This window comes from Microcaecilia unicolor, chromosome 1 (genome assembly GCF_901765095.1).
Source record: "Microcaecilia unicolor chromosome 1, aMicUni1.1, whole genome shotgun sequence".
Classification (NCBI taxonomy): Eukaryota; Metazoa; Chordata; class Amphibia; order Gymnophiona; family Siphonopidae; genus Microcaecilia; species Microcaecilia unicolor.
Window position 1 is genome coordinate 244,284,323 of NC_044031.1, and position 26,795 is coordinate 244,311,117.

The 26,795-nt window shown below is 41.8% G+C and overlaps 1 protein-coding gene across 1 annotated transcript in view; it reads right to left on the minus strand.

The window, feature by feature from the left end:
• LOC115471567 (E3 ubiquitin-protein ligase MARCH6-like) overlaps positions 1 to 26,795 on the minus strand; it is a 284,950-nt gene that overhangs the window by 225,686 nt on the left and 32,469 nt on the right. The window contains exons 4-6 of the mRNA XM_030205205.1: positions 19,703 to 19,846; positions 8,708 to 8,780; positions 6,791 to 6,959 (exon numbers count right to left, since the gene is read on the minus strand). Of these exons, the coding sequence (XP_030061065.1) occupies positions 6,791 to 6,959; positions 8,708 to 8,780; positions 19,703 to 19,846 (386 nt within the window). The remainder of the gene's footprint in view (positions 1 to 6,790; positions 6,960 to 8,707; positions 8,781 to 19,702; positions 19,847 to 26,795) is intronic.

Here is a 26,795-nt window from a genome sequence, read left to right on the forward strand (position 1 = left end):
TGTTGTCAGTGGAGTACTGCAGGGATCAGTTCTTGAGCTGGCTCTTTTTAACGTTTTTGTGAGCGATATTGCGGAAGGGCTGTCTGATAATGTTTGTCTCTTTGCTGATGATACCAAACTCGGCAACAGGGTGTGGATGATATGAGGAAGGACCTAGCAACTAAGACTTAATTATAAAAAATGCAGGGTCACAAGAATCCGAGGGAACGGTACAATATAAGAAAGGAGAAAGTGTCCTCCAGAGGAGCTCTCCTTTGTCCAGTTGTTGAAGGAAATGGCAGAAGACATTCCGTTTAAGTTGGCGATTAAGGACGAGCCCAGGGCTGAGATGGACACCCCTGAGTATGACTCCTTTCCCAAGGAAGCTGTGACAGTGCCCATTCACAACATCCTTAAGACTGCACAAGTAAAGAATTGGGATACCCATCTCTATGCAGGTTGTCCCAAGGAAGGTGGATGCCATGTATAGGGTCCGGAAGGCTCCCAAATTCGAGAAGTCTTATCTTCTGCACCATTCCATCGTGATTGAATCTGCTTTCAAAAGAGCCAGAAGTTTGAGGATCCATGCCTTGGCTTCCCAGTCAGGTATGCTCGCAATCTGGAGCCTTTTGGGAGAAAGGTGTTTCAGGGCTCAATATTTATTGCCTGCATCCGGTCCTACCAGCTCTACACAAGCATCAACTTGAAGAACTTGGTGCGCAGAGTGCTCGAGTTTGTGGACAGTCTCCCACTGGAGCAGGTCGCAGATCTTCGCCATCTTGCAAATAAGCAGGAGTTTAAGAAGCTCATTTCTTGGGCATCATTTGATGCTTTTAGTGTGTCATCCAGGCTTTTTGCCATATGTGTTGGAATGTGCAGACTCTCATTGCTGTGGCTCAGACTTCGAGCCAGCAGTTCAGAAAAAGTTGACAGATGTCCCTTGCTAAGGAGACTATCGTTTTGGGGACAAGGTGGAAGAGATAGCGGATATCATAAAGAAGAGAACTGATGCCATCAAGTTCTTGTCTCAGCCCTCTTCTTCTGGGACTTCACGTCTTGGAGGTTTTTGGGTGGGAAATAGAGTACCTATTACTCTCAAAGGCATCTGTTTACCCCCCTTGGCCCACCCTCTTCAGCAGACCTAGGCTCCATGCTCCGTCCTCCGCAGCAACAAGCTGAAACGCCCCAGCCAGCTCCCCAGTCTAACCAGGGGGCGAGCTTTTGACTGGAGCAAGCCAACATAAACGTATCCATCCCAGATGACCTGCCAGTTAGAGGGAGGTACCAGGATGACATCCCCTACAAAATAAGGATCACTAGATCCTCTCTTCTGAATAACCTCTTCACCGAGGCATTACCTCCTCTGAAGGTCCCAGAAAACAGATGGGCAAGCAATCTACAAAATCCAAGATAAAGAGGCATCTCAGAAAAGGCTGCAGAGCCATTCTTTTTTTTTTTTTAGGGGGGGGGGGGGGGAAGGAAAAGAGGGGACTTTTACTACCTCCCTGTTGCTCGCCAAGGATATAAGGAGTGTATACTGTCAGTAGCTCCCGCTGTTGGACCAACCAAGAGTGATAAGGGAAGGGAAAGGGGACTTGATGTACCGTCTTTCTGTGGTTTTTGCAACTACATTCAAAGCGGTTTAAATAGAATATACAGGTACTTATTTGTACCTGGGGCAATGGAGGGTTAAGTGACTTGCCCAGAATCACAAGGAGCTGCAGTGGGAATTGAACCCAGTTCCCTAGGATCAGTCCATGCGCTAACCACTAGGCTACTCCTCCAAATAAGTCACTGGGCATCATTTTACACTGGACCCACTGGTACTGGAACAGATTCAAGGGAGAGAGGGAAATCAGCCCCAAAAGTACTATTGCCTGCAGCATCCCTCAGGTTCAATCTATATTCTACCAGGAATCTGGGTCTACAAAGCCTTCTTAGAAGCAAGTCACATGTCTGCATAATCTGCTGAAGAGAGATATGTATTGAGGAGCTGAAGGCAGTAATAGCTCACTATAAGGGGAGTAAAGTCAGCTCTGAGTTCTCTTTTCTCCCCATCTGCCGGCAGGGAGCCATAATCCATTTGTCTGGACTGGTCTAGCATGGACAAAAGAAAAAAAAAAAAGATGAATTATGTCTTACCTTATTTCTTTTCCTTTAGTCAACTGCACTGTTCTGAACATGTGAGGTGTTATTCCCTCTTACCAGCAGATGGAGGCAGAGAAAAAGCTAGGCTTTTTCAGTGAACTCACTGGTATAACCTGTTGGTGCACTGACAGAGTTACAGTATGCCTCTGTCAAAGCAGAAGGTCGCTTTGCAATGCACACCCATGCCCCATCAACCAAAGCAGCTGCAAAAAATAATGCAAGCAAACAACCCCACAGAGTGGCACTCGCTACTCTACATCTCCAAGGATTACCTCCTCACTACTCCCAATCATCATCATGTTTGTTTGTTTTTGATGTTTGTTTTTTTTAACTGAAAGGAAAAGAGCAGTGCACCCTGAGAGCAGGCTTCATAACAGTGCAGCCAACTAAAGGAAAGGAAATTATCAGGTAAGACAATTTCACCTGCCTTGGTCTCTAAGGCTGCATCATCCTGAACATGTATGATATATTCAAGCAGAACTATTGGGCAGGGGAAGGAAGACAAAGCTCCCCCCCCCCCCCCCCCCCCTTGAGGGTAGGTCTGCCAAACTGTGAACAAGCTCTGGCTTGCATATCCAACGTGTAATGCTTGACAAAGGAACACAGCAACAACCATATCACTGCCTAACAAATCTCCTCCACTCTAGAAGTCACCTGAGCCATCATAGAGTGAGCTTTCAACTCAGGAGATACAACTCTGGAAAATAAACAGAGTACTGGAAATATGGGTTTCCACCAAGCAATGAACTCTGAACATCTAATTCGTTTTAAATTCCTAGCAGGGGTATCGGACCCTCCTAGGCAGGAGGGCATACAGACCTGGTTCAAATGAAATGCTGAGACCACCTTGGGCAGAAAAGGAACCGTATAGTTTGACACAGTCTTCTGGAGAAAAAAATAAATAAAATGAACAGGTCCCTAACCTTCCAGACCAGAACATAAGCCAAAGACGTAAAAGATTTCTGGGACTTAAGCAAGGTGGAAATCACTATCAACTGCAAGCCAGAAGGGATCCAGATCCTCCATATCCACTGGTCCCTGCCACAGGAGCCTGCAGCCCCTGGGCATAGGAAGTGGTTGTCCACCAGCAGGCGAATTAGGTCCACATATCAAGACAGAGGGGCCAATCCGGACCCACCAGAAGAACAAGATGAGGATGACACACGATTCTGTGCATAAGCTAGCCTATCAGAGGCCATGCAGAGAAGACCTACAGAGGCTCCTCTACCAGCCATGGCTGTACCAGGGCATCTATCCCCTATGAGGATGCTTCCTTTCAGCGACTGAAGAATCACTCCCCCTTGGCATAAAGCTTGTGGCCATCAAGTTGAACATCAGTGGCCCCCAACAATCCTGATTGAGCCAATAAGCCACCAAGCTCCAGCTTCCACTTCCCCTGGATCCAACTGGGAGTGTGAGGAAGTCTACCCAGATACTGTCCTTGCCTGCTATATGTACTGATGACAGGCCTATAGGTGTGCCTCTACCCAACAGCAGAGACTCTCAGCTTCCAACGCCAACGCTTGGCTCCAAGTGCTGCCTTGTTTATTTATGAAAGCCACTACTGCGGCACTACAAGGCCAGCCACACTGCCTGCATCTCCAGGCAGTTAGTGAACCACCCAGACCAGATAGTGCACTCCTAACCCCAGCTGAGGAAACTCATATATGTGATAACCACCACCCACTGAGGACCCCTTTAAATGAGGTTCCCTGGACAGACCCACCAGAATGGCCTATGCCCTGGCAGAGAAAGGCAACGGGTGCTCAAAGTCTTGTGAAATTGGAGTCCACCTGAATAACAGGGCTGCCCGAGTGCTCCAAGACAGCCACCACAGAACCCAAAAGTTGCAGGTGGTCCCAAACCTTAGTAGTCGTAAGCTTACAGAGTCTACATTTCTGAGCCTGAAGCTTCGTAGCTCACTCTTCGAGGAGGGAAACCATCCCCCAAGCTTGTCAAACCAAACTCTCAAACATTCAAGGGCCTGGATTGGGCATAGGTACCTTCAGATGTATTACCACCTAACTCTGCTTCTCCAGGAGAGCAATAACCTAAGAAGTGGCCTCCAAGAAAGCCGCCTCTGAATCAGCCCAGATCAATCGTTCACGTAGGGATGTACCCTGATAGCCTGGCGCCTCAAATACGCCATTACCACCATCATCACCTCAGCAAAGATGTGGAGAGCGATGGCCAGCTCAAAAAGGCAAAGCCCAAAACTAGAAATGGCTGCCAAGCACGCAAAAGCAGAAATACTGCTTGTGATACTCCACAATGGGAATGTGCAGATAGGCCTCCGGGAGTTCCAGGAACATCAAAACCTTCCCAGGAACCAAGGCAATCACCAACTGGAGGGTCTCCATGCGAAAGTGCTGCATGCAATGGCAAACAGTCTGCCTGTTATATTAGGCGGTATAGAAAGACTGTTTAAATAAAGAAACCCACAACCCAATGATGGAGCCACAGCCAGCTCAGCCCCACCACATAGGCAGCCATGGACCAAGAGGAGAAGAGGACCAAGCCATAAAGAATGTTATCAGGAAGGCCACCCCAGACTCCAGATGAAAAATTTCAGGAGACCCCAACAACTGCTGTAACCAACGAAGAATGGCCCTAGCCACGTAACTGCCACAAATGGTGGTCAGAACCTTCGAGGTACCAAAAGAAAAGGTGAGACAACATTGCTGCTCCATTTGATTTTCATGCAGCTTGCAGAGAGCTAAGCCTCTCTGAATGGGGCCACTGCCTTCTTGGTGACTGCTGTAACCAGCGGGTCCACCTTAGGTTACACCCAGTATCTCTCCATCTCCTTGGGTGCAAAGGTGTAAAAACACTCATGGGCTCTGGTCCCCTTGAGAGCCCCATCAGGTGAGTCCCATTCCATCAGGATCATGTGGGTAAGGGCATTGTGAAGAGGAAAACGCTTCAGGGGTCCCGCAAGATCCTCCAAAGATCCCCCTCAGAGGGAACCCTGAGCATCCCCAGACCTTTAATAACCTTCATTCATTCATTTAAATATTCAACTAAGCAGTTTACAGTTTCATTTTACAGGTACCGGGTCTGTCCCTAGTGGTCTCACAGTAATTTGTCCATTGTACTACTGCTGTACTGGGGCAATGGAGGATCAAGTGACTTGCTCAGGGTCACATGGAGCTGTAGAAAGAATTGAACCTGGTTCCCCAGGATCTCAACCCACTGCCAACCATCAGGCAGCAGTGGGAATCAAACCCAGTTCACCAACCCACTACACTAACCATTAGGCCCACTCCTCCACTCCATCTTGTCAATAAAGCAGGAAAGATCCTCACACCTGAAGGGACGAATCACATGAGAACACTCCTAGTCCTCCTCCTTGGGGGGAGGATCCTCCTTTAAGTCACAGTCTGAGGGAGACTGGGTGCCCAAGAACTCTACCTGAGTCTCTGGGAAAACAGCAGGGGTGCTCAGGACCTCCGACACCACCTGGGTCCCCTCTATGACAACTGGCCCCTGGATTGGGGCCCCCTCCACTGGCCACAAGGCTCTGTATTCAACCAGGTCTGATTCAGCAGAACAGGGCTGCTAGGCCAGGGGCCAGGATCACCAGCCGGAACAATCTACCATCTACTAGAGGTAAAGAAAAATACCTGAACACTCTCATTGCACTAGCAGTTTATACTGGTGAGTTCACTGGAAAAGCCTACCTTTTTCTCTACTTCCATCTGCTGGTAGCAGAGAATAACACCCACATGTGGAGCACAGTGCCAGCTTAGACAAGAACATTTCTACAGTGTGTTCTCGCTATTCAAATGTTTGGTATTCGCTGTTTCACACATCCGTAAAGGTGCAAATATACAACTCAATTCACCATTTGCGCTGCTGTTTGCATATTCGCAAATATGCGAATTTAAAAAACAGCCTTTTTTTCCTTTCACTTTGCATTTTTGGTGTTATTAACAAGTTAATTGTGCATGTGTTTGAGTGTTGTCCCATTCAGGAAACTAACTCTGCATTTCTCATAGAATTGTTTATGTTCCACGGTTTCGCTGAAATATAGGTACAGCTGGAACCTAACCCCCATTTCCTCATATGTTCATTATTTACAAATTTGAAGTTTGCAAACTTTTCTAAGAACCATACCGCCGCAAATAGTGAGAATGGCCTGTACTTACACACTAAATGTACAAGCATTTAGTTTGAGTTTGTTACAGGATAAGTTTATGATACATTTACATATATTAGAGACCACAAAAGAACTGATAATCAGCATTCTACACGGAAAAAACAGGACCCCAAATACTTTGCAATTGTTTAAACATTTAGTATGACCTTTGAAGATACATTAGCATAATGGTTTTGTTTTTCTTAGTTAATTCATAATTTGTGCTCAAAGTGTCTCCGACACCACTGAGCTGCTGGCTCAATGAATTCTGGGGTTTCATTAAGAGCTGAACTGTTTTGTGAACTCAATGTGATGGAGCTCCATCCTGTTGAAAAATAAAGTACTCAGAAAAATGTCTCAAATTTCAGGCAGTAGTTTCTGCTGCAGTAGGACATTTTGGGTTATTTAGAAAAGTACCCATGTATAAAGAAGTTTATTAGATAAAAGAAACCCGCAACATATTTACTAGATCAATTTAGTTTTAATACTATTTGTCATTTAAAAAAAAAACTTTTTTTTTTTTACCTCATTCTGTTGCACTGCACCATTGAGTGGTTGTGGTTGGTTTTGTTCCAACCACTGTGGAGCTCCTCCATGGACTATCTGTTCACGCAACCACACAAGGCTAATGAAGGCACAAAGTGTGCAAGTCACAACAAAACAACCCTGCAAGCAGTCTGCCAACAGATTTTCCCTGTAACAGAAGAAAAACACAAAATCCTGTCAGCCGATCTCTTCAGTTTACATCTAATCAATATAAAACTGTGTGACTTTACAGCAAAACTCCAAGACAGTATTTTTTTCAAAAATAAAAATTGACAGTTTTTAAATGCTGGGCTCTAAAAATGTTCTAATTAGCTTTTTGGAGGTTAAGGGCAGAAATTGGCTAAGGACATACAGACCTTTGATTTTTTTTTTTTTTTTTTGTTACATTTGTATCCCACATTTTCCCACCTATTTGCGGGCTCAAATGTGGCTTACATAGTACCGTAGCGGCATTCGCCGGTTACGGTCTGAACAAATACAAAGTGTGCACAAATACAAGGTGGTGTGGTTGTGGTAGAATAGGGTCCATATATGATAGATACATTGGAGAACATTACCATATTTTTCGGACTATAAGACGCACTTTTTTCCCCCAAAATTTGGGAGGAAAATGGGGGGTGCATCTTATAGTCCGAAGGTAGCGTTTTTGGACCTCCATCCCGTACTTACACGATTCCATGTTCCCTGGTGGTCTAGTGACGTCGGGGCAGGAAAGAGCCCCCTCTTTCCTGCCCATCGCGCTGCTCTCCGTGCTCCTCAATGCTTTCTGACGGTCTCGGTGATATTCAAAATGGCCGCCGAGAATCTCGGCGGCCATTTTGAATCTCGCCGAGACCGTCAGAAAGCATTGAGGAGCACGGAGAGCAGCGCGATGGGCAGGAAAGAGGGGGCTCTTTCCTGCCCCGACGTCACTAGACCACCAGGGAACATGGAATCGTGTAAGTACGGGACGGAGGTCCAAAACTCGGACAAGACGCACCGGAGCACCTAGGTTTTAGAGGAGGGAAAAAGGAAAAAAAAATTTTTCCTATTTCCCTCCTCTAAAACCTAGGTGCGTCTTATGGTCCGGTGCGTCTTATAGTCCGAAAAATACGGTAGGTAGGAAGAGGGAGAGTTGGGGTGAGTCCATTATGTTCTTGGTGTTGTTGTGTACTAGGTACTCTAGTCTTATGCTGGGTCGGTGGGGTATGCCTTTTAGAACAGTCTTGTTTTTTTTTTCCGGAATTTTAGGTGGCCACACGTTTTTACTACTTTTGGCAGTGCATTCCATAGTTGTGCGCTTAAATAGGAGAATCTGGATGCATATTTTGATTTGTATTTGAGTCCTTTGTTGTTTGGGCAGTGGAGATTAAGTTTGTTCGAGCTGATCTTGTTGTGTTTTCTGGTTGGCAGCTTGCTTGATCTCAGAAACACAAATTCTGGAATAATTCCTGATAAATGTCACTTATTTTTACACCAATTATTTTCCTTTTCAATTCAACCAAAATTACCATGAGCTTCTACGAATGACCTGATTTCTACTGGACAGAGGACAGAAGTAGCTAAAGAATCTAGTTAACGGACATGTGAACGAACCTACATTTCTGAGAAGAGAAAATAGTCCCAATACAGGAAAAGACACTGTTATAGGTTTATCTTTATTTGATATACCACCCATCAAAATGAATATCTGTTTAATGCCTCTAACACTATCCATGTACAACAGCATTAGCAGCAGCTGTGACACGAAATGGTTGGCTTCTTCTATAGCTGGAAGAAAACTTATGAGAAACAAATAACATGGTATAAGCTGGAATAAAAGAGCTGCAGTGCACAAAGGTAAACTGGATTGATGGGTAAATTGTTTCTTTGATGTTTATGTGGATTATTATTGTAACCAAGTAGGTCAGCACTTACGTTGATAGCATATCTAGTGGCAGTGTCAGTAGTGAGCTCACAGAGCCAGTAAACAAGCACTTGTAGATACGACCTACACAAAAAAAAATTGGACATCATTATTATGGTTAACATAATTAAAGAAAAATACAGATTACTACTAACGGTGCTCAGCACTTAAAAACATATTACAAAGAAATCTACAATTTTCTAGTTAGTATGACAGCATAACAGGACTGGACTGTCAGCAACATGAACCTATGAGAACGCCCTAAATCAGAAGTTAGGGTTTTCGAAAAAAAGCTCCAACTTATTGAGGAATCCTTAGATTTTGTCAGTTAATTTTCTAGAACATACTTTTTCAATAAATGTAAGTATGGTTGCATTGTGAAGCTGACCCAGTTGTTTAATGGTACACTACCCAATTAGCCAAAAACCTTAATTTCAATCTTACTTTGAAAACACTTTAATTGAAAATATCTTAAGAGCTTATTATCCTTTAGAAGAGACTTTTTAAAAAACCTTTTCAGAAAAGGGCCTTGTCTCTCTCAATTACAAAACTTTACTAAGTGGTTGGTATAACAGTATTCCACTCTATGTAAAGAAATGATTTTCAACCTTTTTCATCTCACAGCACATTGACAAGGCACAAAAATTGTCAAGGAACACCATCAGTTTTTTTAAGGATATATATTTTATCATGTAAAAAAATAAGTACAGTGGGACTATCCTCTACGGAGGGTGGTTCGGATAATCACAAATCCGGATAATTGGACATTCTTGTTTGTAAAGAGAATATACTTGGAGCGTTACATATTAAGCATTTTTTTTTTTGCTTTCAGTTATAAATGGGAAAAAATATCAAGCTATTTGTGATGTTATAATATTTTTTTACTGTATATCAGGCATGTGATAACTATGATACAGAGATTATGATTAAAAAATGAAAAAGATAAGGAGAAGCAGCAATCCGGTTAATTGGACATCAGGATAATTGGAGTTCAGATAAATTGGTGTCCTACTGTATTAAGATTGTGTTTAAAATTCAATAATTAAATTTTAAATTCTTGTATTATCTTTTCTTTATAGTTGAATACTTTTTATCGAAGACAAGTTAGCAAAAGGGCAATAATACATTTCAAATAAAACGAGATTAGCCACAAACATGCAACAATTTTTAAAGTGAATACCCCCATTCCCACAACACCACAGTGTTGGTGGTGATCACATTCCTTCACTGCATCCTATTTGTAGATCTGTAGGCCTAAATTCCTTTATAATAGACTCCCACCAGGCACACATTTATAGAACTATCCCCATAACAAACAGTAATGAGATCATACCAAATGGACACAATCTGAATTGTCGCATAATTTTCACTATGTAATAATGTGGTTAAAATTTGTTACGAGATCTAGCAAACTGCCACAAAAACACACACCAAACCCAAGCACTCACTGTAACTGAGCCAGTGATGTATGGCCAAGTTAAAATAGATTTAGTAGGAAGGTTCCATGGTATCTGGGTACACTGGGGAATTTAGCTTCTCTGTTTTCCCTTCATCTTTTTTCCTGTAATGGTCAGCAGCAACAATTCAAAAAGCCTGCTCGTGCCAACCCAAGCCCTGTTGCTGACGCTACCCACCTATGCAAAAGTGGGAAGACACATCAGAGAGAAGATTTGGGAGATGGGACAAACAGGCTGTCTGAATTGCTGCCCACTGCTACAGAAAAAATCTTATGCCAGGTCACTGGCTGGGACAGGAGTGACAGAAAACTCCTGCGGCACACCTGAGAGCAGCCGTGGCATATCAATATGCTGCAGTATACAAGTTGAAAAACACTGATGATGAGATTTAACATGAATGGTCTATTGGACCAGACATAGGAAAGAAATTCATATGCAAATAGATAAATATTCTCTGTCATACACTTACAAAATAAAAAGTTATGTAGATAAAACCCTGCTCTGTTGACTGTTCAATTATATATTTAGTCATACTACCTGGATACTAGGGTCACCCAGAAAATTCCTCTGGTAAGCTGCTACTAGTGACCAGGGTTGCAATTGCTCAAAGATGGAAATGTTAGTGCACCAACAGCATTCTACTGACTGGTTGGATAATGTAGGACAAATGCCCTTTGAAAAGTTAATTTACTTACTAGAGTACAATGATTTCATGAAAGTCTGGGTCCCTTCCTCCCTTCCCCCGCCCTCTATAAAAAAAGACCAACTGAAGGATGTCACATCATGCTGTGACCAAGGCAGGCTGTGTTTAGCTTGAGCTGCTCGGGGTCTCCTTCCCCCTCCCCCCCCCCCCACCCCCACTTCTTTATTATTTTAATTTGAAGACATCTTAGTTGCATTTAAGACTATCCTATTTTACTCACTGTGTCATATTAATATTGCTATTTCATGACATGTAATTGTGTATGTATGCATTTTTTCCCAGACTCATGAAGCAGGCATGTTTAGCCGAAACACGGTGCAGTGTCGAGTCTTTGTCAACTACCAATAAATAAGTGTTTGTCCAGTGTTTGCTCGTTCCATGGTCTGTTCTTTGAAGAGCCATCATCCATTTCCAACTCTCTCTTGTTGCTAAGTTACAGTTCGCTCCAGACTCCTCAACTTCCTTGTGGCCACAAGCCTTACACCAACAGAGCTTCCCCGAACTCATGCCTGTACCAAGTCGAGAACTTGAAAACCTAAAGAGAAGCTGCTCCCTCACAAAGTTCAAAGTTTGGAGGACCGAACAGCCAGCCAGTCCACTGCACTCCAACACTGTCAGGATCAGAAACATGGAAAGACTCGGATCCAAATACCTTTTTTTTTTTTTTTAACCGGTGCCAGCAGCTGACAAGAAAAAGGCACTCAAGGTTCCAGCGGACAGTACTGGAGCCAAAGCACATGATTCTCCCAAAAGGAGCCAGATGGGGGATGGACCCAGCCACCTGGGTGTAAATCACCTATTGTTGGGTTTGGAAGGGTAGAGGGTGGTGGTGGGAAGGAGGGTTATTATAGCCGCTCATTGTTATTATTATTCTCTATTTCCATCTCTCCTTAATTTTATCCCTCCTTACTCTTTCTCCCAAATTACACTATCCTATCCTGTCTACCCTCTTTTATCCTAGTCATATATTATCTAGCTCAACTTATCATACACTACTAAGCCCAACTTTACATTGTTTTACTACTGTTTTATTAAAATTCTATTAACTTTGTATTTCAAATTACTACGTAAGCCGCATTGAGTCTGCATTGTGTGGGAAAGCGTGGGGTACAAATGTAATAATAATAATTGTAATTTATACACAACAGTTGAACAGCATATTGTTCCTTTTTATATTTTAATAACAAGATTTAAATATAAATTCATAAGTGTTCAAGGCTTCTGCAGATGAGGACAGAGCGGAGACAGAACCCACGGGGACAGAGCGGGGACATACTTGGTCCCCATGTCATTCTCTAGTCATGCAATGTTGAACTCTTAAAGTGTCCTAACCACACGATCATACCAAGTGACATCTAATTCGACTACATCAGCCACATGGATACCTGAATGCGGAGTTCTACAAGGATCCCCCCTCTCACCGACCTTATTCAACTTAATGATGATACCCTTGGCCAAACTACTATCAAACCAAAACCTCAACCCATACATATACGCAGACGATGTAACGATCTACATCCCATTTAAATAAGATTTAAAGGAAATTTCCAATGACATCAACCAGAGTCTACATATCATGCATTCATGGGCGGATGCATTCCAGCTGAAACAACGCAGAAAAAACCCAATGCCTAATACTCACTTCTCAACATAACACGAACAAATTCACCACCATTAACACTCCAAAACTGAATCTTCCAATTTCGGACACCCTAAAAATTCTTAAGTTACCATTGATCGACACCTAACCTTGAGAGTCACGCGAAAAACAAAACTAAGAAGATGTTCCACTCAATGTGGAAATTAAGAGTAAGACCTTTCTTCCCAAGGACCTTCTTCCGTAACTTGGTACAATCAATGGTACTCAGCCATCTAGACTATTGCAACGCACTCTATGCTGGCTGCAAAGAGCAAATAATCAAGAAACTTCAGACAGCACAGAACACTGCAGCTAGACTCATATTCGGTAAAACAAAATATGAAAGTGCTAAACCCCTATGAGAAAAGCTACACTGGCTCCCACTCAAAGAACGCATCACGTTCAAAATATGTACCCTAGTTCACAATCATTCACGGAGATGCCCCAGCCTACATGTCAGACCTGATAGACTTACCACCCAGGAACGCTAAAAAATCATCCCGCACATTCCAATCTTCACTTCCCCAACTGTAAAGGTCTAAAATACAAACTAATGCATGCATCAACCTTTTCCTACTTGAGCACACAATTCTGGAACACGCTGCCGCGCAACCTGAAAGCGATCTATGAACTAACTAACTTCCGCAACCTACTGAAGACCCATCTCTTTAACAAGGCATACCACAAAGATCAACAAATGTGAACTCCTACACATATATCCAGAATTGCCTTACGATATTTACCTGTTACACTATCATGCTTTATCATTATCATGCTACCCAAGATCCTTATGCAATACTAAATGTCTATTTTCTTATACATTTCCATTATTCATGATTGAACCTGCAAAGAGGTAGGAAAATGTGGGATACAAATGCAATAAATAAATAAATTTCAGAAATGGAATTACATGGGATAACAGAAATATCATCCACATAGCTGTAAACTGTGAAATCACTGTTTGCCAGCAAAAACCCCAATAATCATAAGAAAATGTTAAATAAAATAGGAGAGAGAAGAATCTTGGGGAACACCACAAGGGTTCAACAAGGTTGATGAAAAAGAATCTTTAACTTTCACCCTATAAGACTTCTTGGTTACAAAACTTTGAATCCAGTATAAAACATTTCCTGTTATACCAATATCTACTAAAATTTGTAATAGAATAGCATAATCAACCCGGTCAAATGCTGCTGAAAGATAAACTGGAGTACCAAAGCACATTTCCCTTCGCTTAATAGGACTCTAATACCCTATATAATCATTTGCACCTCCAATGTTCCATGTCTGGCTGCCTGGGTTCGTAACATCTCATGACGTCAGCCAGCCTCCAGCGTTCCATTTCCCTCACTGTCCCGCTCTTGCGTCAAAACGTAATGACATCAGACAGCGGAACACTGAGAGGGAAGGGAACGCTGGAGGCGAGCTGACGTCAGGAGGGATGTTACAAACGGAACAGAAGCCAGCGTCAGCCAGCCAGAGAACGTTCAGGTAGAAATCGAGGGGAGGAGAGAATCGTGGGACATCGAGGGGAGGGAAGGAAGGGCAGGGCAGAGGAGAATTGATGGACATGGATGGGAGGGCAGGGAACAGGAGAATCGCTGGACACGGAAGGGAGGGCAGGGAACAGGAGAATCGCTGGACATGGAAAGGAGGGGAGGGAACAGGAGAATCACTGGACATGGAAAGGAGGGGAGGGAACAATCGCTGGACATGGAGGGAAGGGCAGGAGAGAAAGAAAAAAGAAGCTTACATGACAGCCTTCCTAGGCCCCGTTTCATTGTTGAGGAAACGGGCATGGTTCCACTAGTGATCTAATAATGAACTGATTACCGTTTCTGTACTATATATTGTGTAAAAACCAGATTGGTAATTATAATATTCTGCATGGTTCACAAAGTATTGTACCACTTGTATGGTAACCAAATCTTCTGTGAGCTTAACAATAAAAGGTATAGAAGATGTTGGTCTATAATTAGAAGATAAGGTTACAGATTGTTTAGGGTCCTTTACTATCGGAGTAATTATTATTTCTCCACCATCTACTGGAAACATTTCCTCAACAAGCTGAGATTGGATCAGTTTTGATTTGCTTTGGCAAGAATTGATGGTATAGTAAAATATGGTAAACGATAAACATAAAAAGTTGCTGGTGCCAACTGCATGAGACATTGGGGGGGGGGGGGGGGGGGGGGCATGAATGCAACACACAATAGGAAACACTATACTTTTTATAAAAGCAAACAAAATCATTCCAAAGAGGAGTAGAGAAATTTGACCAAATTCAGTCAACTGGGATATCGTCTTTATTAGAGGTAGTAAAAAGCTCAGATATTGAATCAGAAAACAAGATTCTAAGCTTACTTATTTTACTCTGAAAATCTGCTAGTTGATCTGCAGTAGGAGTGAATTGAAAATCCTGAGACAAAGAAGTATCAGGAAGAATTAAGAATCAAACAAATATTTAGTATTAGGTTGGTCAACACCTATTAGTTTAAAAAAAACAGCTTTTTATAGTCAGCTTAAGAGCTTTTTTAAAGTCTGAATTGGAGGAAGGTGATTCACATCTAGATTGACCAGATTTGTTCTCTGTCCACTTTCACTCAAGTTTCCTACATATTTGCTTCAAATTCAGCATTAAGTACTTTGTCTAGGATATTTAACTTTCAATTGAAGTGGAACAATCTCATCAATGATAGTGGAGCTTAGCCGCTGCCAGTTATTAACAAACTCTGCTGCATTTAGTGTTTGACCACCGAAAGATACAAGCATCCCAAAAATTAACTGAATTAATTTTACTTCTGGTGGAACACCAAGTAGGTTGATGAATGATAGGGTCCCTAGCTTGCTTCCACTGCAATGTGAAAGAAGAACGAAAAAGATCTGACCAAAGAGTTTGTTCCCAATTATAACCAGCTAAGCTGATATTTGAAGTATCAACAGTAGTACCACAAAAGGAAATGAAGTCTAGTTGATGTTCCTTAACATGAGTGGGAGTAGGAGGTGGAATAGTTTAAAGAACAAAAGAAAGAAGGTCACATGTCCCTAAGTTAGTATCATCCTCCAAATGTACATTTATTTCTCCCAAAATCAAGTATAAGAATAGAATTCCTAAGAACAAAATCATATAGTTCGAGTCTTAGACCATTTCCCAGACTGACAGTAACAAAGAATACAAGTTATGGAATCACTTAAAGTGGATCCCTAAGTTGGCATGCAAGAATCTCAATGTCTACTACTACTTATTTCTATAGTGCTACTAGACATACGCAGCCCTGTAATTGTTGATTCTATTAAGGAAGCGTTAAAGAATATATTGTAATATCAAAACGATACCAGCAACTTTCTTTCTATTTCGTGACAGGGAAAACACTTTGTAACCTGCTGCACAAAATTCATTTATATGTGGATTTACTCAGACAAGCCATGTTTCCGCCAAAAAAGAAACAACCCGTATGATTATCAATAATCACATCTCTGATTAAGAAGGTTTTGTTACATACAAAGAAGGTAATAAGATAGTAACATGGAATAACACAATATGAGGAGTACCAGCATTAGAATATTGTAATGATTTAAGGTTAGACTTTAGCCTAGTATTAGATCCAGACCTTCCCTTATAAAACCATTTATTCTATCTACTACAATTATTATTCACTATAACTTCAATAGGATAAATATTATTTTTTACCAGTTAAGGGATTTGGGAAATCCCTGGTCCCTAGACCTTGGGAGTGACTAATATGAAAAGTTGAAAATATGTACCCCTGACAGTAAGTTTGTAAACCGGGCAAAAGCCTACCACATATTTATAGAAAACATGACCAAATTATCCTAATCATATTGAACATTGCTATGTCAATCCTAAAAATTGCTGTTAAGAACAATTAAAGCCAGTAATAAATTCAACTGCCTACCCTGGAAGAGCCAGAATCATAGAGCATAATATTAATATGTATTACCCACAAAGGAAAATATGGCAAAGGGTACATACCTCTTTGGCAAGCCCCTTCAGCACATGCCTCAAAGTACTGTTGCACTTTTATATGGTTTCCAGGCAATATTTATGTCACCGCAGGGGGAGGAGCCAAAAACACTACTCCATTTCCCTGCTCTCTCTCTCAGGCTGGAACTGTGAATGAGATCAGTTCTTCTCTTGGTAGCCTTTCCTCATATGAGAGAAGTTCCATTCCCTTTATCATTTTGGTCACTCTTCTTTGAACCTTTTCTAATTCTGCTACATCTTTTAAGAAACAGCAAACCAGAACAGCACACAGTACTCAAGGTGTGGTCTCACCATGGAGCAATAGAGGCATTATAATATTCTTTGTCTTATTTTCTATTAATTTCTAGCTTTGTTTAATATTTTTGAACACTGCCACACACTAGGCAGAAGATTTCAGCCTATTGTCCACAATGACACTTAGATCCTTTTCTTGGGTGCTGACTCCTAGGGTGGAACCTAGCATTAAATAACTATGATAAGGATTATTCTTCCCAATGTACATCACTTTGCACTTGTCCACATTAAATCTCATCTGCCATTTGGATGCCCAGTCTTCCAACTTCCCTAAGAAATTTTCACAATCCACATGCATTTCAACAGCTTTAAATAGTTTTGTTTTCAAATTTAATCAGCTCAGTCGTTGTTCCCATTTCCAGATCATTAATAAATGTATTAAATAGCATGACTGTAAGATTTTATTTCAATGGTATTACACTCAAACTCGACATCAGCAGATGTACGGATCAGGTGAAGGGACCTGCTAGAGACTATGTGGTCAACATGGCACCTCTTTTCATATTTGGTGGGAATGTATTAAGGCACATACTGGTATACTGTTTCACAGCTCCTGGGTGACATGTCACATTTTGCCTTTTTAGATATATTTTTTGATAAATGGAGCTCCTTCAGGGTTGAATGAGATCTCTCAGAGGCTGGTGGCCATAGAGTCACTGTGGCAAGTGAGCTTGGAGTCTTATTGGAAGTACCTGGACTTGCCCTCTAGAGAGAAGCTCCAAGCTGAAACTGACTGCATTTATTTGATAAGTAAGTGACTGCCTTGAAGAAAAATAGCATGGGCTCTTTGCTGAGGGTATGGCAGCACTATAGGACTTAGCAGAGTTTACCACCTGATTAGCTGCTTTTTTTTTTTTAAACTTGTGCCCTAACGGTTTGCGGCACTTGTTGCTCATTGTTTCTTTCCATCCTTATTGTGTTGTTCTACCATGACCTTGAGGAAGAGGGGGGTGGTTAGGGGAGGGGGGGATCTAGAGGGGAAATAATTTGAAGTTCACTGCATTGATTCTATTGCAAATATTAAATAAATAAATAAATAAATAAAATAAAGAGTTCAGAGCCATGCACTGCATGCATTCTTTATTTGTTTCTCCTTGCAGTTTCTTGAATATAAAGGAAAAATTTGCTAGGAAAGAGGAAATGGTTATGCTCTGCACCACAATTCAGCCAGCTCACACTCCCTTTATTGTGATCACTTGGTGTGGTTCAGCAGTGCCCCCATTAGTTTATATGCATGTTTCTGAGCAGCAGTCTTCCAAATCATGCATTTAGTGAGGATTAAAGCTGTCAAATCTGTTTTGTTCACTATAGTTGCTCTGAAAGCATCATAATTATCTGCTATTGAACATTAACCCAACCTGATTAAACCATACCTGGTAGTACACATCGACAATGTTGGCTATTTTGTTTAGCTTTTTTATTGCCGATTTGTCTCTTAATTTGTACATAAGTATATAAGTATTGCCATACTGGGAAAGACCAAAGGTCCATCAAGCCCAGCATCCTGTTTCCAACAGTGGCCAATCCAGGTCACAAATACCTGGCAAGATCCCAAAAAAGTACTAAGCATTCTATACTGCTTATCCCAGAAATAGTGGATTTTCCCCAAGTCAATTTAATAATGGTCTATGGAGGTTTCCTTTAGGAAGCAGTCCAAACCTTTTTTAAACTCCGCTAAGCTAACCGTTTTTACCACATTCTCTGGCAACGAATTCCAGTGTTTAATTACAAGTTGAGTGAAAAAACTTTTTCTCCAATTCATTATAAATTTACTACTTTGTAGCTTCATCGCAGGCCTCCTAGTCCTAGTATTTTTGGAAAGCGTGAACACACACTTTACATCTACTCGTTCAACTCCACTCCTTATTTTATAGACCTCTATCATATCTCCTCTCAGCCGCCTTTTCTCTAAGTTGAAGACCCCTAACTGCTTTAGCCTTTCCTCATAGGGAAGTCGTCCCATCCCCTTTATCATTTTTGTTGCCCTTCTTCTCTGTACCTTTTCTAATTCCACTATATCTTTTTTGAGATGCGGCGACCAGAATTGAACACAATATTTGAGGTGCGGTCGCACCATGGAGCAATACAAAGGCATTATAACATCCTCATTTTTGTTTTCCATTCCTTTCCTAATAATACCTAACACTCTATTTGCTTTCTTAGCCGCAGCAGCACACTGAGCAGAAGGTTTCAATGTTATCAACGACGACATCTAGATCCCTTTCTTAGTCTGCGACTCCTAACGTGGACCCTTGCATTAAGTAGCTATAATTCGGGTTCCTCTTTCCCACATGCATCACTTTGCACTTACTCACATTAAGCGTCATCTTCCATTTAGACGCCCAGTCTCCCAGTCTCGTAAGGTCCTCTTGTAATTTTTCACAATCCTCCCATGATTTAATGACTGAATAACTTTGTGTCATCAGCAAATTTAATTACCTCACTAGTTACTCCCATCTCTAGGTCATTTATAAATAAGTTAAAAAGCAGTGGTTCCAGCACAGACCCCTGGGGAACCCCACTTACTACCCTTCTCCATTGAGAATACTGACCCATTTAACCCTACTCTCTGTTTTCTATCTTTTAACAAGTTTTTAATCCACAAGAGAACACTACCTCCTATCCCATGACTCTCCAATTTCCTCTGGAGTCTTTCATGGGAAATTTGGTGCACTGTTTTATTCAGTACAGCAACCAACCAGTTACTGAAACAATTGCCAAAAACCTTAAAGATGTTAAATTGAAAGATTCATTGATTCTGGCACAGAGTCAGAGATTAAAAGTACATGCAATACATAATATTTATGGCTGTTAATTTCTTATGCCATGCTTAAATAACTTGTGAATATTGTGAATGCTGTTTATTATGCACAATAAAGTCAATTAGCATAAGAAATAAATACTCACATGCTGTTAGAGGTACAACTCCTAACCAGGCAAAGGCCACAAGTGTATAGTGAAACCAGTATCGTATTGCTGTCCCAATACTCGTAACCAGTCCAGCACAAATATCTTGGATTGGGAGCCGTGACGGCATATCTGGAGAATAAACTGAAGAGAAAAAAAAATATATACATATAAATTATAAAAAGCTCTGTGCAAATGCTTGAAACATGAGAAACAGAAAAGTAGCAAAAAATGTCCATGATCTCTCACAGAAGGCTGCATGCTCACGTATGATTTTTTTTTTTCTTTCTGCAGCCTTATTAAAGCTTTAACACCATCTGCTCTATTTTTGTTCTTCCTTTCTACTCAGCCAATAAGAATTTGTATTGGGAATTATTCTATAACAAGGCACCAGAAGTAAGGTACCTAGAGGCAATTGAGCACTATTTCCATTATGACATCTGGATATCAAGATTCTGTTATAGAATTCTAGTATAAGTCAGCACCTACGTTCCTATAATTAGGCGAGCTCACTTGTGCCATGTCAATAAGCAGGTGTAAGTGTGCATGCCTAAAAGCTGAGCTTTGACATGCAACTTAACAGTATTCTGTAAGTTACGAACATACATAGTAGCCCTCATGAATGCCCCAACCATGTGTATGTCTCCTTTACATTTACCCACTGACTTGTGTGTGTGTGTGTGTGTATATATATATATATATATATATATATATATATATATATATATATATATATATATATATATATATATATATATATATATATATATAAGGGGGGTGTCAAGATGGCTCCGTGAGCGGTAGTGTTAGAAGCAAGCTCCTGCCCCCGATGCCGAATTTTACTACTTTACCTATTCTTTGAATTATGCCTCACACAAAACGTAAGGGAACGATCCGGGGGGTAACCGTAGGACTGGAGCGCTTCTTCCCCGCGATTTCCCAGAGAAGCGGAGCGGAGTCCATAGCGGGTGGAACGGGTGAAGCGGTTCCCCCGCTGGAAATAGAAACATCTCTCTCCCCGCCAATATTTGCGATGCCTCCTTGCCCTGCAACACTTGCGACTCGAACGGGGTTTACTACCAAACCCGGAAAGGGTTTTTCCGAAGAGCCCAGAGGGGAGTTCGAGCCCACGAGGACATCTAAGGCTGCAGGAGAGACGGAGGTGACTCTGGGTAAGATCTGGCTGAAGCTCTTAGAAATGGAGAAAACAGACAATCTTCTGAAGAGGTAAAAACTTTGAATTTAAACGTGCAGGAGGTGAAGAACTCACTAGATATGGTGAAACAAGATCTTTCCTTGAAAATTGAAGTCTTGCAGAGAGAATCTAAGCATACTGGTGAATTTAAAATGGCTGTGATAAAGGACAATACGGAAATAAGAAGGAAGATAGAACAAGTGGAGAATTATAACAGGAGATTAAATCTCCGTATACTGAATTTTCCTAGATTGATGGGGATATCCCCAATGGACATGTTCTGTAGATATTTGAAAGAGAATTTGCAATTTCCTCAGGAAGTGTTTCCCCCGCTGAACAAGATTTATTACATACCAAGTACAATGAAAAAAGTAGGGACAGAGAATTCAATAGATTTACAAAATGTCACAGCCATTTTGGAACAAACAATTGAAGAAGCACCTGAAAGAGGGACCTTGATTGTATCATTTGTTTTTCAGCAGGATTTGAACGCTATAATGCGTCTTTACTTTAAATCAACTAACCGTATGTTTGCTGGCCAGAAAATCTGGCTTTATCCGGACGTGACTAAGTTCACTCAGGAAAAACGGAAAAAATTTCTGAGGCCAAAAGTTTTGGAATTAGGGGGTTCCTTCCTCCTGGCTTATCCTTGTAAATGTGTTATTAGGTTAAATCAGATAAAATATGTTTATTATTTGCCTGATCAACTTCAGACCTTCCTAGACAGTAAATAATGGCAGATTTAAGTAGTAGGGATCCACGGACCCATATTTTCCTGTTCAATAATCAGTAAGTTGTGTTAACTTCACTAATTCCTAACCCCCCTTTTCTTTTTATATTGAGGTCTAATGAAGCCATGTTTTGTTTATTATAGGAGGAAGAGAATATGTATTTAGTTTCCTATTGTAAGTATTATTACTTTACAGCTGTATTTCACTTTGCAGTATTACAATATCTGTATAAATATATAAAAATTCAATAAAAATTATAAATCATTTTATATATATACAGTGCTTTTTTTGTGCCGGTACGCAACGGTACGGCGTACCGGCACCTTTTTTTTTTTGCTCCCCCCGCCCCGTGAGTCCATGTCCCGCACGCAGTGCCAGCCCCCATTTCCAGCCGCTGCTGCTTCTCCTGTCGCTACACAAAGAAAAAGATTTTTAAAAAACTTCAAACCTGGCTGAAACGCGGCACCCCGGCACTGTAGACAGCCATTAGGCATTGGCTGTTGCCCCGCAGCCGCTCCTCCTCTTGCCTCTACGTCACTGCGCTCCTCCGGGGTCTTCCTCCAGGGGTAGTGACGTAGAGGCAAGAGGAGGAGCGGCTGCGGGGCAACAGCCAATGCCTAATGGCTGTCTACAGTGCCGGGGTGTCGCGTTTCAGCCAGGTTTTCAATTTTCTTTTTAAAATCTTCTTTTTCTTTGTGTAGCGGCCACTGCTGCTCAACAGGAGAAGCAGCAGCGGCCGGAAATAGGGGCTGGTGCCGCGTGCGTCGCGTGTTCGCGCCGTTCGCGCCAAACTTGGCAGGGAGAGGGAATCCAACAGAGGGAAGGATTGGGGAGAGAGAGAAAGAGGGAAACCAACAGAGGGAAGGATTGGGGAGAGAGAGAAAGAGGGAAACCAACAGAGGGAAGGATTGGGGAGAGAGAGAAAGAGGGAAACCAACAGAGGAAGGATTGGGGAGAGAGAGAAAGAGGGAAAACAACAGAGGGAGGATTGGGGAGAGAGAGAAAGAGGGAAACCAACAGAGGGAAGGATTGGGGAGAGAGAGGGAAGGATTGGGGAGAGAGAGGAAGAGGGAAACCAACAGAGGGAAGGATTGGGGAGAGAGAGAAAGAGGGAATCCAACAGAGGGAAGGATTGGGGGGGGAGAGAGAGGGAAAACAACAGAGGGAAGGATTGGGGAGAGAGAGAGGGAGATCAACAGAGGGAAGGATTGGGGAGAGAGAGAAAGAGGGAAACCAACAGAGGGAAGGATTGGGGAGAGAGGGAAACCAACAGAGGGAAGGATTGGGGAGAGAGAGGGAAAAACATGGAAGGATTGGGAGAGAGGGAAACCAACAGAGGGAAGGATTGGAGAGAGAGGGAAACAGAGGGAAGGATGGGGAGAGAGAGGGAAAAACATGGAAGGATTGGGGAGAGAGGGGAAAAACAGATGGAAGGATTGGGGAGAGGGGAAAACATGGAAGGATGGGGAGAGAGGGGAAAAAACAGATGGAAGGATGGGGAGAGAGAGGGAAAACACAGATGGAAGGATTGGGGAGAGAGGGAAAAACAGATGGAAGGATGGGGAGAGAGAGGGAAACACAGATGGAAGGATTGGGGAGAGAGGGAAAAACAGATGGAAGGATTGGGGAGAGAGGGAAAAACAGATGGAAGGATGGGGAGAGAGAGGGGGAAAAACAGATGGAAGGATGGGGAGAGAGGGGGGGGAAAACAGATAGAAGGATGGGGAGAGAGAGGGAAAACGGAAGGATGGGGAGAGAAAGAGGGAAGACGCTGGATGGAAGAATGCAGAAAGAAATAGGGGAGACACTGGAAGGATGGGGAGAGAAAGCAGAGCTGCTGGATGGAAAAGGGGAATAGAGAAAGACTGGAGAATAAGAGGAAGGGGCATGGGGAGAACAAGGGTGAGGAAAAGATGAAAAGCCACAGGTAGATGAAGGAAATTAAAGAATGGATAGTAAGAATGAATTAAATCTGGACAGAGAGAGAGCCTGAAAAATATTGAAGAAAGCAAAGAAAAAGGAGACAAAAATGACAAATGGCACAGAAGAGTTAAGCGCAAAGAAAAGAAAGCAGAATCACAAACTGGGACCAATATGGAAAGAAAAACAGTCACCAGACAACAAAGGTAGAAAAAAATCATTTTATTTTCATTTTAGTGCTTGTAATTATGTCCAATTTGAGAATTTACATTGGCTGTCTTATTTTGCACTGGGTATACTGGAGCTGTAAGAGCTTACAGAGATTATTTATAATGAAAAAAAATCACGTTATTTTTTTCTCCTATAGTACTATAATATTTTCAATGATGTCTGTTTATATGCGCCATGGCTGGTATAGGGGGTGTGGTTAATGTGGGTGTGGCTATCATAGGGGTGGAGCCATATGTGGTGACCCCGCCCATAATGAGTACCGGCACCTTTTTTTCTACAAAAAAAGCACTGTATATATATATCTCTCCCTTCTTGCCTCTAAAAGGAAGCTGAACAGAAAAGACTAGAAAAATGCAAGCCTTTCTGGCAAAGGGAAAACACGAGTTCAGTTTGTCTTTTATAATGCTAAAATTTGAGTAAATAATTGGTTACAATAAAAATGTTTATCCCAGTATTACAGAAAATTGAATTCTTATTTATATCAGTCCAAATTTCAGTATAAGGAAAATAAAATCACTCTCTCTCTCTGTTTTCCCTTCGGAAGCTGTCCAATCACTTAATGCCTTATATTTTCTCTCTTACTTATCTGGTATTCTTCAACTCTGACCTCTAAAGTCACCTTCACATAATTCTGTTTCTTTAGTATTTTTCTCAAATATTCATCATTTGCCCTTTGCCCTCTACCTATCACTCTTTATGGTCCTTCACTGAAAATGTCCCTTTATTATAAACCTGTTTGACACAGACACTTTTTAAAGTTTATAGCCCATTACGAGGGTTAAGCAAGCCTGTCTATAGTCCGTGAGAAAACCAAGACACAAGCAAGCTAATTGCCCTACTAAATAAGAAAAAGGAATGTTATACAAAGCTGACTGATTTGAAAAACCACACAGCTCTATACAAATTATAGAGCAGCTCTGAGCACTCAGCTACCACTTACATGCACATGTAAACTCACACACAAGTGCTAGTATTCTAAGCTTCCAGGTTTATTTAATATTTAATACTGACCATTGATAGGCACCATCTAAGCACTAAACGAATCTCATTGAGTTCTTTGATTGGGTGACAGGAGAATTGAATCAGGGACGAGCTATAGATGTAATCTACTTAGATTTCAGCAAAGCTTTTGATACAGTTCCCCACAGGAGGCTCTTAAATAAACTAGATGGGCTGAAGATAGGACCCAAAGTGGTGAAATGGATTAGGAACTGATTGACGGACAGAAGCCAGAGGGTGGTGGTGAATGGAATTCGCTCGGAGGAGGGAAAGGTGAGTAGTGGAGTGCCTCAAGGATCGGTGTTCGGTCCGATTCTGTTCAATATATTTGTGAGTGACATTGCCAAAGGGTTAGAAGGTAATGTTTGCCTATTTGCGGATGATACTAAGATCTGTAACAGAGTGGACACCCGGGAGGGAGTGGAAAACATGAAAAAGGATCTGAGGAAGCTAGAAGAATGGTCAAATGTTTGGCAATTAAAATTCAATGCGAAGAAATGCAAAGTGATGCACTTAGGGAATAGAAATCCTCGGGAGACGTATGTGTTAGGTGGGGAGAATCTGATAGGTACGGACGGGGAGAGGGATCTTGGGGTGAAAGTATCTGAGGATCTGAAGGCGACCAAACAGTGTGACAAGGCGGTGGCCGTAGCTAGAAGGTTGTTAGGCTGTATAGAGAGAGGTGTGACCAGCAGAAGAAAGGAGGTGTTGATGCCCCTGTATAAGTCGTTCGTGAGGCCCCACCTAGAGTATTGTGTTCAGTTTTGGAGGCCGTACCTCGCGAAGGATGTAAAAAGAATTGAAGCGGTGCACAGAAAAGCTACGAGAATGGTAAGGGATTTGCGCTACAAGACGTATGAGCAGAGACTTGATGACCTGAACATGTATACTCTGGAAGAAAGGAGAAACAGGGGTGATATGATACAGACGTTCAAATATTTGAAAAGCATTAATCCGCAAACGAACCTTTTCCGGAGGTGCGAAGGCGTTAGAACGAGAGGACATGAAATGAGATTGAAGGGGGGCAGACTCAAGAAAAATGTCAGGAAGTATTTTTTCACGGAGAGAGTAGTGGATGCTTCGAATGCCCTCCCGTGGGAGGTGGTGGAAATGAAAACGGTAACAGAATTCAAACATGCGTGGGATAAACAAAGGAATCCTGTTCAGAAGGAATGGATCCTAAGGAGCTTAGCTGAGATTGGGTGGCAGAGCCGGAGGCGGGGATAGTGCTGGGCAGACTTGTACGGTCTGTGCCAGAGCCGGTGGTTGGGAGGCGGGGATAGTGCTGGGCAGACTTACACGGTCTGTGCCCTGAAAAGGACATGTACAAATCAAGGTAAGGTATACACAAAAAGTAGCACATATGAGTTTATCTTGTAGGGCAGACTGGATGGACCGTGCAGGTCTTTTTCTGCCGTCATTTACTATGTTACTATGTTAATGCCTCCAATGTCAATGGACCAAACTTAGATGAACCATAAAGTCTCTTACATGTGACTTCTCAACTCTTTAGTGGCCTTTTCTGCACTGTAAAACTGAGTTTTAGAGGTATTAAGAGTCTGGTCCAAGGCACGGCAAACAACAATTGTGAGAGTCAATGACAGACATGACCTTGCTGCACCAAAAACACTTCCTAAAACCACTAAGAATTGTAAACCAAAGAGAAATCAAACAGTTCAAATAGTTTTTAATTTTAGTGGAATTTTTCTCAGTACAGTAGGAATTTGGAAATACATTTTATTTCTCCTGTGTTATATTGTTTTACAGAGACTGATTTGGTACTTCAGTCCTGTGTATTTTTGTTATGGCAATGGAAAAGAAAGCAGATATTCATAAACTTATTGATTCAAATAGCAACCATGTTTCATATATGAAAAATAAGGTAAGAGTGAAGTATGGAATTTCTTTAAATCGGTATTGGTCGATGCCAAAGAAGTGCCTTTTCTGCTTTGCTCAAGCTGCAAAACAATTCTCTCTTTGAGATCACATGATGGGACAAATGGCTTATAGGTTCACA